This window comes from Calonectris borealis, chromosome 10 (assembly GCF_964195595.1).
Source record: "Calonectris borealis chromosome 10, bCalBor7.hap1.2, whole genome shotgun sequence".
Lineage (NCBI taxonomy): Eukaryota > Metazoa > Chordata > Aves > Procellariiformes > Procellariidae > Calonectris > Calonectris borealis.
The window spans coordinates 18,773,277-18,786,340 of NC_134321.1; the positions used below are offsets into that span (position 1 = coordinate 18,773,277).

At 63.1% G+C, this 13,064-nt stretch overlaps 2 protein-coding genes across 3 annotated transcripts; both read right to left on the bottom strand.

The window, feature by feature from the left end:
• Positions 1-5,505: 5,505 nt before the first annotated feature.
• On the bottom strand, positions 5,506-8,002 carry HYAL1 (hyaluronidase 1). Of its 2 annotated transcripts, XM_075158464.1 has the most exons (4): positions 7,318-8,002; positions 6,252-7,186; positions 6,035-6,124; positions 5,506-5,944 (listed from the first exon to the last, which is right to left on the bottom strand). In XM_075158464.1, exons 2-4 carry the CDS (start codon positions 7,149-7,151, stop codon positions 5,627-5,629), a joined length of 1,308 nt encoding a protein of 435 aa, XP_075014565.1. In that variant the 5' UTR covers positions 7,152-7,186; positions 7,318-8,002; the 3' UTR covers positions 5,506-5,626. The 2 variants fall into 2 exon arrangements, with proteins under 2 accessions (XP_075014565.1, XP_075014564.1); XM_075158463.1 differs by having other exon boundaries at positions 6,252-8,002.
• Positions 8,003-8,609: 607 nt separating this feature from the next.
• On the bottom strand, positions 8,610-11,674 carry HYAL2 (hyaluronidase 2). Its single transcript, XM_075158465.1, has 4 exons — positions 11,642-11,674; positions 10,278-11,220; positions 9,522-9,611; positions 8,610-9,359 (listed from the first exon to the last, which is right to left on the bottom strand). Exons 2-4 carry the CDS (start codon positions 11,202-11,204, stop codon positions 8,961-8,963), a joined length of 1,416 nt encoding a protein of 471 aa, XP_075014566.1. The 5' UTR covers positions 11,205-11,220; positions 11,642-11,674; the 3' UTR covers positions 8,610-8,960.
• Between the last annotated feature and the right edge of the window lie 1,390 nt (positions 11,675-13,064).

Consider the following 13,064-nt stretch of genomic DNA (forward strand, 5'->3'; position numbering starts at 1 on the left):
TTTCTACCACCGCCCAGCAGCCAAACCCCGGGTGGCCTCCAGCGTGCTGCTCCTGCTCCTCCACGGTTTGCAGTGCCCATGCTGGCAGCAGCCTCAGCCCTGCCGAGGCCAAGGGCACCCCACGGCCAAAGCCCAACAGGCCCCCACTGCCCCACCTGCACCTGCGGCCCCAACCCTGCAGATGGACCCCAGCGCGGCACATCCTAGAGAGAGCACAGAGAGCCGGCAGCAAGTCCATAGTGTCTAATTAATGGAGTGAATAGATAGAGCTTAGTAGAGTTGGTAGAAACAGAACTTAGCAGTGTTGGTAATAAACTGTTTGGACAATAAACCTTTTCCAGTTGTCCCGACCTGTTTGTACAGCGGAAGCCCAGACTGCGTTTATATTTCACCCACCAAAGTAGAAGCAACGGGTCCACAAGCACGTTAATTATTTTGCCCAGCAGTCGAGCTGAGACTCTTAGAAATCAGAGCTCTTGCACATATTTTGAGAGCTTCCCACGTCTGCATAAACTCCCCTAGAAGCAAAGCAAAGTGGGAACACAGATCTGACCAAAGTGCACCCGATTAAATCCCTCCTGTGCAAAACGCTGCCCCAGACCTGGGGACATCAGGGGTCCCGAGCCAGGTGCTACAAAGCCCTGACTTTGCAACACGCTCCCCAGCAGAGGACACGCAGATTGCTCCTCTCTTCCCTTTTCCAAGGCCCCGGTCTCCAAAACGGGTGCACAAACCCCAGGGGGGAGCAAGAATCAGCACTGGGGTGCGGCAAGGAAATAGCAGACCTTCCATTTATTTTAGAGCTAAAAGACATGAAGTCATGCTGGTGTCCCCACTCGCTCCACCGCTCCTTTCTCCCAGACTATTGCCTTATCCAGCACTGCAGGGTGACAGCAAAGTCCAGGTGATCTGCACCTTGCCCTGGGCCAGGCCTTCAGGGATGCTCCAGCAGTTCCAGGAGACCCTCCCTGCTCTGCCCAAATGCCCATCACTGCGCTCTGCCCACTCTCTGCCAAAGGTTGTGAAGCAGGAGCTCAAGAACCACCAGCACAGCAAAGACTGTAAGGACATTTCTGCAGGTGTCAGAGGTGCCCAGCTGGAAAGCTTCCCAAGGGGGCACTGGGATGCCCAGCACTGCAGCCGTCCCCGCTCCTCCCTGCGGACCCACTCCTGGATGCAACCGGACACAGCACGGTCCTCTCATTGCCTACAGCCGTTCAACACAGCTTTAGTGACTTCTGGGCTCTGGAGTCCCACCACCGGTGGCTCTGGGAGTGAAAAGCAACAAGTGCTCTTCAGCAATGTCTCCTCTGGCTGCTCCCTTCCACCAGGTCGTGGGTGCCACCCCGCCATGTCACCGCCATGCACCATAGTGGCATTTGAGAATGTCCCATGGGAACCCGCCGTTGGCACCAGCTGGTACCAGTCAGCCTTCGGTTGGTGTCTGGCAGGACCAAGCCTGGCTGGCCAGAGCAATGGTTGCCAAAGAAAGCTCAAGCCCACATGAGAGCAGATGTGTTGAAAGGGAGCTGCCACCAGCTGCAATCTCCTCCTCCTCTTCCTCAGATGAGCTGGGGGAATCGTCAGGCTCAGCTTCTCCTGCCTCTCCAGGGTGGGATGATCCAGCTGCTGGGGACGCTGCTGTAGGACCAGGAATAGAAGAAGAGTCTTTCCAACCCTGGAACGAGCACAACTGGACCAAAAATGACACTCCAACTTCTTCCGAGGAGAGCGAAACTGAGGACCTCTCCTTTCTAAAGCAGCTCTGCAAAATTGCCCACAGTGATGAGTTCCACTCCATTCGGTGGGTTGATGATGGCGTCTTTGTTGCCATCAGTGAGGAAATGTTCAAGAGGGAAGTGCTGGCGAGAAGAGGACCTGGGAGAGTTTTTGAACTGGAGAGCACGGAAAGTTTCCATTGTCAGCTCGACCTCCATGGGCTGTGTGAACTGTGTGACTCCAGGGACAAATTTCCAGCAGAAGAAGCAGCCGCTCCTGCTCCTAGAACGGTACATCAGTTCCTCTGCACAGGAGCTGGTGGGAGAGATGGGGATGGCCGTAGATGTTCTCACCTTCATTTCTTTCTCAGGGTATTTCTCAGGTAAAAACGCAGGCTGGTGATGACTTAGCAGCACCGTATCATCATGTTTGAGACAGCCCAAGCTTGAGCTTTCCAATGCCCCTGAGATTCCTTTTCAATACCCACCTTTGTCTTTGGTGATCAAAAGCCTTAGTTCTCATACCTTAGTGTTTTCCAGGCAGGATCTGGTGGCAACTCGCTCTTCTCCTTTGCATTTTTTAGCTTCTGCGCTTCTACTACAACCCCAACTTTAAGAGGGACCATCCCCAGGTGCTGGCAAGGTGCAAGCCAAGAGTGGGCCCCAAAAGGAGTGCCCCGGCTGCATCACGCCTGGATGAGGAGCTGGAGGAAGGCCACCCCTCAGGAAGCTGACAAGGTCTTCGGCCTGCGCGGGGAGCCGCTGCTGGGGTGAAGGAGGCGTCTGCACCAGCTCCACCGCAGGACACGCCGGCGTCTCCCCCTCAGAGGTCCCCAAAAACAAAGCGCCAGGCTAAAGCACCTCCCGGCCTTGGCAGTGCCCAAACCCCTTCCCAGGCAGCTGCCCCCCCCCGGCGGCTGCCCCATCCCTGGCACCACCACCCAGCAGCCAGGCCCCGGCTGGCCTCCAGCGTGCTGCTCCGGCACCGCACCTCCTGCACCCCCCGCACCCCAGCGGCCACCTTTGGCACCAGGGCTGGGCTTTCCCACCTTCCCCCCGCGCAGCCCGGCGCAGCGGCGGCGCTGGTGTCTGGGGCATTTCCCCCCCGGCCCCTCCTGGGCCTCTCTGCGGTCTCAGGAAATCCGGTTGGGCCTTGGCCTTTGTGTAATGAGTTGGGCGGTGAAGCGTCCCTTGAGCAGGAACTCCTGCTGCCCGGCCCAGGTGGGGAACGAGAGCGGGGATAATTCGTCATCCCCCGCCATCCTTATCTGAATCGTAGCTCGAGTGGAACAGTGGAATCTTGAGAATTCTAGTAACTACCAACTTGGACTGTGGCCAGGATGGAAATGTACGGATGACTAGAGCCAACCATCTTGCGACCCTGTGAACAGCAGTTCCCAGTGAGGCCCTTTGAGCCCTCCCGGGCCGCAGCGGCCTGCGACCAGCGTCCCCCTCTGAGCGGGACGCCTCTCAGAGCTTGCCAGCTCGAGAGTTTGTGAAAATCGGAGGACCGTCACCGAAAGGTGACGACAGGACCTGGGCTGAAACCCTTCACTCCTTGAGGCTCAACTCTCACGCGCTGAGAAGTGCTGAGACATTTGAAGTGAGTATTTCACCGAACTCGGGGGGAATTTTTAACAGGTATACCTTTACATTTATATATATTTGTGTCTCCCTGTGTGCGTGAATTGATTTAGGTAGCCGATAACAAGTATAGTATTGACTCACTTTGTAAATGTTAAATTGGTCAATGATTACATGTTGCTAAAAGCTTGTGATCCACCTTAAAACTGTGAATGAACCTTAGACTGCTGCTAGACACATAAAATCCCTTGCACATAAACGGTTGACCAAGTCTGGGGCTAGGGGTGGATCCAGCCGCACCTAAGCTCCAGCAGGAGTTTAGAAAGCCGGGGGGTCTACTCTGAACCTCATGACTCAAGGGGAGGGCCTCCTTACCCTTCTGTGTCTTTGGTGTCTGTATAAATCATTCTAGCTCAATTCTAACTCGATTTTCCTTTGTGTGTTTCATCCACGTAGTCAGTGACAGAGGGAACCTTGCCATCGAACTTTGATAAGTTGCACTTTTATAAATTCTTATTAAAATCACTTTTTGCTAATACCTTTGATGGTGATTCTTTAAGGGGCCTTAAACCACTCGTTGGCGACAGCTGCTCCCCTGGGCTGGCCTCTCTCCCTGCGGCAACCCCTGGCTGGCAACGCCCGTGCTGGCAGCGGCCCTTGCCATGGCCGTGCCAACGCCACCCCACGGCCAAAGCCCAACAGCCCCACATTGTCCCACCTGCACCTGCGCCACCAACGCTGCAGCTGCAGGTGATGGGGCTGGACCCAGCGCGGCACACGCTAGGTAGAGAGGAGAGAGTTGGTACCGAGTTAATGGAGACTATTAGCATTAAAAATAAGTAGAGTCTGGTAGAGTTAGTAATAAATAGTCTAAAAGATTTGGAAATAAGAGAGTCCAACAGAGTTACCAATAAATAGTCTATTAGAGTTGGTAAGCTATAGACCCTAACAGTGTTGGTAATAAACTGTTTGCAGAATAAACCTCTTCCAGTTGCCCTGTCCTCTTCACACAGCACAACCCCAGGGGGAGTTCCTATTTCACCGCCCACAGACCAAGCAGAAGCAACTGATCTGCCGCCAGTTGAACCATTTCTGAGAAGATCCCAGCCTGGTTTCTTAGCACTAGAGAGCAAAAGGCAGGATGAGGGTTGTATGGCGCATGCACCGCGGATGCTCTTCCCCATGACATCTGTGAAGGAGAGGTCCTCTCTTCTGCAGAAACATTCTCCCAAGGCCATGCCAGGAGACCAGGAACTCACAAGTCCTGGGGCCCTGCAGGTGACATGGCTGGGCCATAGAGCCACGGCTCAGCTTTTACCAGGAGGAGACAACCCATTACCAGCAACTGAAGGAAGAACCTCTGATAAGAGCATTTACCAAGGCGCAGTTTAGCAAAGAGGATTTAACTGAAGCATCTAAACTAGATGCTGCTTCATGCTGCCCTTCCTTTTTACTGAGCAGGGGATTCATTTCTTGGTGAGAGGTGGCTTGTCAGACATGCTGCGGAGGACAGTCTGCACTTTGCAGTGGTTTATGACAATCAGCATAAGAAATAAGGGTGCAAGTTTGTAAGTCCCCAATAAACATGCAGCCCTACGCAGCGCAGTCCCGTCACGGAGAAAATGCCCAAATTAGGGCCTAAAATCAGGGAACTGAGTATGTGATTCCCCCACCTCAAGTTGAACATCCAGATGAAGATGCCAACACCTTCATCTAAGCTGGACCGGGGAAGCAGTGTTTCACTTCTCCCTATCACTTTAAAACAGGTATTGCTGAGTCAGCAGCCTGGGTTACAGAAATCGGTGATCTTTCCTATCATTCCAGGGCTGAACAGGTTTGCATAAAGTCATCCAGGAGAAAATCAAAGTGGGGACATCAGTTTCACGCTGCAGCCCTGCATGCCTGGGGAGGGGCAGGGGGTCCTGTGCGCCTCCGGCCACAGCTGCACAGGTACGTCTTTTCACCCCTATCGCCTCCACTTGCTGGCTGCTCGCCATCATTCCCCCTTTCCTCATCCTCTTCCCCCATTATCCCCCCCATTCCTATGTCTTTTCCTGTAAATTTTCCTGGCTTCTCTGAGGCATTACACTCCCACACCCCCTGGCCCGTTGCACAGCCCTTGGCAGCATCACAAGGCACCGCCGGGGTTGCTGGGGACCCTCCCGCTCCAAAATGTGCTGCAGCAGAAGACAAGGAGACGCTTGCGGGTGCCTACCGGTTTTATTAGCAGCCCTGCAGTCGGGTTCCCAACCCACAGCGAGGGTGGTGTGGCACGAGGTGGTGTCACCCTGCCCACCTCGGTGTTCCCGGCAAGGGGGGGAAGGTCACTCGGCGAAGCCCTGGGTGTTGCAGCGGGGCCCCTGCCACTTATCGTAGCACTGGCAGCTGAATTCCTCGGCCAGCCGGGAGGCATCGTCGATGGACTCCAGGCTCTGGGCCACCAACCAGGGCCTGCCGACTTGCAGGTCAATGGCGAAGCGGAAGGGGTCGAGGTGGAGGAAGCCCTGCTTGTTCTCCTGGCGCACACAGCGGCCCCGGCCGGAGCACAGGCTCTGGCTGCACAGGTCGGCACTGGCTGTCACGTTGACGATGTAGTGGCCCAGGGGCCCCTCCACGTAGTCCTTCAGCCTCAGGCACATCTCCTGCAACGGCACACAGTGTCACACCCCTGCAAGGCTGGGGAACGGGGGGGTCCCCGCGGGCGGTGGCATGGTGCTGCCTGCCGCACTCACCTTGGAGGTGCTGTAGTTGAGGCTGCCCCAGAGGACGATGCCGGCGGCGCCCTGAGCCGCGCTTTCCCCGATGGTGTTCATCAGGTCCTCCTGCACCCAAGGGGAGAGGAGAAGTCAACGGTGCCTAAAGCCCCCACGCCGCCCCGGCAGAGCTAAAGACTCCCCGGCTCCAACCCATCAGTGCGAGACGTGTCCACCGTCCCCACGTCCCCGTCACCTGGGAGAGGAAGTCAACGGTGCAGTCGAAGGCGATCTGGGAGTAGGGCAGGACAGGGATGCCGCTGTCAAGGACGCCGCGCTGGACGGCAAAGGCCTCGGCCACGCGGTGCCGGACGTAGGGGAGCGCCTTGTTGGTGCCGTTGAAGCAGGGGGGCAGGTAGATGCTGGGGAAGAGCGCCCTGCTGCTCTCCCAGAGCCACCACAGCTCCTTGTTCCTCTGCTGCTCCACTGCCGGGCATGTCCCGGTGTAGGGCAGGCTGTCGAAGTCATTGTTGTAGCAGCTGGGGAAGCCGTAGAAACCCCAGTAGCCGTCAGGACGGAGGGTCTCGCCCAGCTGCAGGGTCTGCTCCATGAAGTTGCGGGCACTCTGCTCAAACTGCTTCTTGGCCGTCTCCTTCACCAGCTTGGGGGGCCACTGTGGGTGCTGCTGCCGCACGAGCTCCTCCGACTTCTGCCGGTAGATGTCCATGGAGGCCCAGTTGCGGATCCACAGCGGGCGCCACTTCTCCCAGTCGATGACGGCCAGCCCGCCATAGGCAGGGCTGGGCAGGGTGACCTTAATGTCCTGGGCGGTCTGGCGGAGGTGGGCCTGCAGGCTGGCATTTTGAGGAAGCCCCCCGTTCACTGGCACCCCCTCAGATGTGTAGTAGGGGAACAGTCCCAGCTCCTTGCTGTAGAAGAGGGTGATGTCCTGCCCAATGAAGGACTGCTGGTCGTTGGCCAACACGTCAAAGACCTCCAGGTTGAGGGTGACATTGTACTTCTTGGCACAGCGCTCAGTGGGGATGTTCCAGATGGTGATGAAGGGGCGGTTGACGAGGACGGGGCCGGGCCCCCCGGCACAGTCCGGGACAGGCAGGAGCAGCAGGAGGACCCAGCAGGGCCACCCCGATGCCATGGTGCCAGCAGGCACAGGATGGGTCCCAGAGCTGCCTGGGGAGAGCCGAGACGAGCTGAGACCTGGGCAGACCTCAACGCTTTTATCCTCAGCCCAAGCCGGGGCCGGCATTAATCCACACCCCCGTCCCCGAGCGGTGCCAGTCACCCAGGGTCACCTCTCCCACCTCCTCACATGAAGTCCTCAAAGTTATCAGCAGCCGGAGCCCAGCACGGTGGCCCCGGAGTGGGGACGGCAGCGTGCCAGCCCCAGTTAATGACTAGCGGCGGCAGGCCCGGCTGGGGAGGAATGCGCAGAGTCAACACCCAGTGACCGGCCGGTGATGAGCTGGGCTGGAAAGACAAACAGACACGGACAGGGGGGGGAGCAAGGTCACGGACGTGGGCTGCGCCGGGCGGGCGCCGCTGGGGAAGCGCGGGGCATCGGCCATTAGATGGCAGGAGGAGGGCACTGCTAGGAGGAAGCTCACAGCATCGGGCGGGACCTGGCAGGACACAGCCCGGGGAACGGTGGTGGCACAGGAAGGCACCATCTGGGGACGCTCACGCGTGGGGACAGCAGCACAGGAGGGCACCGCCTGGGGACACGCATGCGTGGGGACAGCAGCCACAGGAGGGCACCGCCTGGGGACACGCATGCGTGGGGACAGCAGATACAGGAGGGCACCGTCTGGGGCCACGCACAGCAGCCGAGGGGTGCGGGCAGGAACGTGGCTGTGCCATGCAGGGTCGGGCGTCCTGGCACCGCGGGGCCGGGCCGTGCCCACGGGCACCCCAAGGACGGGGCAGCGCCGGGAGCGGCTGCAAGGGCACGGGCAAAGGCAGAGCAGGGCTGCGCCGGGGACACTGTGGCACGGGGACAGGAGCCACGCGAGGGCACCACTCGGGGACACTCGTGGCACAGGACAGCGGCGTTCAGGGACACTCGCGGCACAGGGGTGTCCCCGGCCCCCGCAGGGCTGTACCCACCCCCGGCCGTGGCGCACAGGACGGCGTCCCCACGCAGCTGTCCCGCTCCCGGGGGGCTCCACCCCCGCAGCCCGGATCCTGCCGTGCCCGCGGCCCACGCTCCGCGGGGCGGGGCCGAAGGCGTGCCTCCGGCGGGAGGTGGGCCCAAGGCAGCCCGGGGGTGTGGCCACGCCGGGAAGCCTGCCTGCAGCCCGGGGGCGGGGCCCGGCCTGGGCGGAGTCTGCGGCAAGAGGCGTGGCCAAGGGGAACCCGGGGCGGTCCCGCGGCAGCCTCCACGTGGGTGGCCCGGCCGTGGCTGCATCCCGCGGCTCCCACCCGGCGCGGCAGCGGCACCACGGGGGGAGGCTCTCACCCCTGCAGCGCCTTCCCCGAGCTGCACACCCACCCCCGGTGCGGCCACCCCAGGGAGGCTGTGCCTGGGAGTAGGGCTAGGCAACAGTAGGGTGACCTGTGCCCCGCCCCCCCCCCCCAAATCAGCCCACACCCCACTCACACTCCGCCCAGCTTTATTCGAGGTAAAGCACTTCGGTGTGGGGCAGCACACAGGGGCTCAGCACCACACACTACCCCCTCCCTGCCCCCATGCCCCCCTCGCCCCCATCCCTCTCCTTACAACAGGAGAGGGCCGCCCCTCCCCCCCCCCCCCATCCCCATGGGGGGCACCTGCCCCGCAGCAAGGAGGGCAGAGGTGGGGCAACCACACAGCTCTCCCCCCACAGTGAGGGGCAGCCCCCCATAACGAGCTGCCTTATAGGCAGGGTAGGGATATCTTAAATAGGTCCCCTAGACCGCGACAGAAAGGGGGTGCTGGGGGGGGGGCCCAGCTCCAGTCCAGGGGGGGTTAGCGCCAGCTTGCAAGCAGCAACAGCACCCCAAGCCCCAGCGGTGCCAGGGGGTCAGGAGCATCACTGCGGGGGCCAGCGGGCACCTGGCAGCCACTGCCCTGCCAGCCCTGGTAGCAGTGGCAGCGGAAGTGGGTCCGTAGGAAGACGGTGTCAGCCAAGGACAGCTGGCCCTCAGCCCAGAAGAGGGGGCGCTGGGAGTGGTCCCCATCTCGGCGCCGCAGCTGGAAGCTGGTGGAGTTGAGGTGGAGGAAGACATCGGCAGTGCTGTCCTGGCGCAGGCAGCGGCCCCGGCCCTGGCACAGCGTCGAGCTGCAGAGCTGTGCCGCCGTTGTGACATTCACGATGTAGCGGCCCAGGTCCCCCTCCAGGTAGTTCTTGATGATCTGGCATGAGTCCTGGGGAAAGGGGGGCATCAGGGGCATGTGGGGGTGCTCCAAGGAAAGAAGCACCCCAGATGGAGAGGGCACCCCAGCCTCAAGCCACTGGGGCCCCCCTCTGGGGCAGGTGAACCCCACCCATCAGCTGCCACCCCAGGGGCACGCTGACCCCAAACCTACCCGGTTTTTGGTGTAGTCCGTGTCGCCCCAGAAAATGGCCCCGGCTGCACCCAGCGCCGCACTCTCTCCGATGGTGGAGATCAAGTCTGGCTGCAGGGACAGAGTCCGGTTAGTGCCCACGGACCCCACACAGCACCCACACCCCCCAGCACGATGCGCCCCAAAGAGCCCGCTGCGGGGTCAGGGAGGCAAGACCCATCCCTGCTCCAGGCCATGGGAAGAGGTGACTGTCCCAGCTCCTTGGGGACGAGGCTCCCCACCACCACCCTCCTCCTCAGGCGCTAAGCCAGCACAGCACAGGGGCTGTGGGCTCACGTACCCCAGGGTCCCAGCTGCCAGGACCCAGGAGTCCTGCAGCACCTCCCAGGCACTTCCTTGGTGATGGTGACCACTGATGCCAGTCCTGCTGCCAGACACCTTGCCCATAACGGGGGCGGAGGGGGGTTTGTGGCACCCCATCATCCACCCACAGAGGGGCTGAGCTGGGGGTCCCCACACCGTGACCTTCCCTTGGAGGGAGAGAGGCAGGGCCAGGCACCCCTCCTGGTCCCCAGGGCCAGCCCCATGCCAAAGGATGCTACTCCCCACCCCACGTGGGGACAGCCAAACCACGGGGTGCTGGTAACACCGCGAGAGCAGCCACCGACCTCCAGAGCCATTCCACTCCGTGGACCGGGATGGGACACGGGCAGAGGGACCACCTCAGCTGACCCTAGAGCCCAGGTGGCAGGGGACGTCCCAGTGGCACAGCCCTACCTGGCTAAGCACATCCAGCTTGCGGATGTAGGTGGGCCGGGTGTAGACAAAGACGGGCAGGGAGTAGCCGTCGTGGTGCTGCTGGGAAATGCGCATGGCCTCCATGACCCGCGCCCGCACGAACTTGCGGCTGTTGGGGGTGGATGCCAGGAGCAGGTCGAGGTAGATGGAGGGGTAGAGGGCTGTGCTCTCCCTCCAGAGCCATGCCAGTTGGTCATTGCGTGTCTTCTCCACGTCCGGGCACTGCCCGGTGTAGCTCTCCTTGTTCTTGCTGTAGTCGTGGTTGTAGCAGTCGGGGAAGAGGTAGTACCCCCAGAGCTGCTTGGGGCGGAAGCTCTTGGCCACGCGCAGGGTGCTCACCATGAACTGCTGGGCAGCCGACTCGAACTCAAACACCGCCTGCTTGCTCACCTCCTCGTGCGACCAGGTGGGCTGCCGCTGGTGCACCAGCTGCCGAGACACCTCCCGGTAGATGTCCTTGGGCTTCCAGTTGCGAGCCCAGATGGGCCGCCACTCCTCCCAGTCGATGACAGCCAGCCCCTCCTTGGCGGGCGAGCGGATGTACTTGCTGATGCCCTCCCGGAGGCGGGCGAGGTGCTCGGACAGGCTGCTGTTTTGGGGGACGCCGCCATTGACGGCCACGCGCTGGCCGGTGTAGTAGGGGTAGAGCCCCAGGCGCTCCTTGTAGAAGATGGTGAGGTTCTGCCCCACGAAGCCCTCGTTGGGGGAGGCCTGCAGGTCGAAGAGGCTGAAGTCGAAGGACACCTGGAAGCGAGGCTTGCAGTCCTGGGTGGGCACGTTCCAGGCCACCAGGAAGGGCCGGCGGGTGAGCAGGGGGGCGGCCGACGGCTTCTCGGGGGGCTGCCGGGCCAGGGCCAGCAGGGCCAGCCAGGGCACGGCCAGGGCCGCCGCGCAGCCCCCGCGCATCCTGCCCAACGGGGGCCTGGGGACAGCGCGGGTTAGGAGGGGGGTGCAGGCAGGGGGCGGCTCTGCCCGCACCCCCCAAGGCGGACCCTGCCCCGAGCCCCTTCCCCACAGCCCCCGCCCGGGGTAGAGGGGTCCCGGCGGGGTGCGGGCAGAGCCCCCGGGGGCTGGTTCTGGGAATCCCGGTCCCACGCGGCTCCGCCCGCCCCCGGTCCCGGTCCCGGTCCCGCTCCCCCTCGCCCTCGCCCTCGCTCCCGGTCTCCCCCGCCGCTCCGGTCCCCCCGCTCCCACTCCCCGCCGCTCCCCCGGGTGCCGGCGCGGCGCCGCCTTTGTCCGAGACCGGCACACAAAGCGCCGGGGCGCGGCGCGGCCCCACTCGTCCCGCTTCGCTCCCCGCCCGCTCGGCTCGGCTCGGCTCGGCTCCCCCGCCCGGGTCTCACTGCGGCTCACGCCATCCCCCGCCGCGGGCTCCCACCGGCGCCGCCTCCCCCCCGCCGCCCGCTTTAAACCTCCCCGGCGCGCACCACCCGCGGGGGCGCCGCCTCCCCGCCCCGACGGCCCCGCCCCGATCGCGGCGCGCCGGGGTGGCGGCGCGGACCATCACGGGGTCTCGGGGGCGCGGACCGCCGGCGGACCCCCCCCCCACATACACACCTCGGTGGGGCCGCGGCACCGGGCAGGGCGCTTTACCCCCCGTCCCGCTGCGCTTGGTACGGCCCGAGAGGCCCCGCCCCCCCGCGCGGCGGAAGGGGGCGGGGTGGGGCCGCGGGGGCGCCGGCAGGGGGCGCCGCGGGGCGCGGGGGGCTGCGGCGCTCGGCGGGGCGGGGGGTCCCCGCCACGGAGGTGACCCTGAGGCGGTGGCCCCGGGTGGTGGTGGCCCCAGGACAGCGGTGACCCTAAAATGGTGGTGACCCCAAAATGGTGGTGGCCCCAGGTTGGTGGTGGTGACTGCAGGATGATGGTGTCCCCAGGATCATGGTCACTCCAAAATGGTGGTGACCCCAGGGTGGTGGTGTCCTCAGGGCAGTGGTGTCCCCAGGATGGTGATGTCCCTGGTATGGTGGTATCCCCAGAACAGTGGTGACCCCAGATGGTGGTGTCCCCAGAACAGTGGTGACCCCAGAACAGTGATGTCCCCAGAACACTGGTGACCCCAGATGGTGGTGTCCCCAGAACAGCGGTGTCCCCAGAACAGCGGTGTCCCCAGGATGGTGGTATGCCCAGGTCAGTGATGTCCCTGGTACGGTGGTATCCCCAGAACAGCAGTGTCCCCAGGACAGTGGCGTCCCCAGGGCGGTGCTGTCCCCGGGGCGGTGCTGTGCCGGGCAGGACGTCCTGTGCGGGGCCGGGGCAGTCGGTGCTGCTGACTCAGCCGCGGCCCCGCAGGTTTCCTGCCCAGGGGGAACAAGGGGGGTCGCAGGCGCAGAAGGACAGGGGGGGCTTCCTTCCCGGGGCGCCGCCAAGGCTCCAGCGGGTCCCCCCAGGCGGGCAGCAGGACAGGCAGGTCTCAGGGACTGGCAGTGTGGCCGTCACCATGTCCTGCCTGTCCCCTGCCTGCTCTGGCCAGGGCTGGCCCTGGTGGGCTGGGGGCCATCGGGGTGCCCCCGCGGAGGAAGCGGCCGGGGCCAGAGTGCGAGGGTGTGCCGGGGCTGGCGGGGGAAGGAAGCGGTGCTGAATCTGCGGAAGCGCTCCCCAGCCGCCCGCCGGCTCCCCAGGGAGTGGGTGGGAGTGCCGAGCCCGGCATTGTTTGGTGCCAGCCCCTGGTGCCGGCAGTGCCGAGCCCAGGGCCGCGGGCAGCCGCAGATGGCTCCAGTTAGCGGGACCGGCTCGGGTGCCAGCTTTTACGGCAAAGCTCCCACCGCG

Bases quoted from the DNA above. Each gene is read 5' to 3' on its own strand.
- HYAL1 (XM_075158463.1), bottom strand. From the start codon at position 7,262: ATGCCGGCCCCGGCTTGGGCTGAGGATAAAAGCGTTGAGGTCTGCCCA. The intron at 6,125-6,251 runs GTGACGGGGACG...CCTTGGGTGCAG, and splicing joins CCGTTGACTTCCTCTCCCAG to GAGGACCTGATGAACACCAT. The intron at 5,945-6,034 runs GTGAGTGCGGCA...GTGCCGTTGCAG, and splicing joins TCAACTACAGCACCTCCAAG to GAGATGTGCCTGAGGCTGAA.
- HYAL2 (XM_075158465.1), bottom strand. From the start codon at position 11,204: ATGCGCGGGGGCTGCGCGGCGGCCCTGGCCGTGCCCTGGCTGGCCCTG. The intron at 9,612-10,277 runs GTAGGGCTGTGC...CTGTCCCTGCAG, and splicing joins AGCTGGATGTGCTTAGCCAG to CCAGACTTGATCTCCACCAT. The intron at 9,360-9,521 runs GTAGGTTTGGGG...CCCTTTCCCCAG, and splicing joins CGGACTACACCAAAAACCGG to GACTCATGCCAGATCATCAA.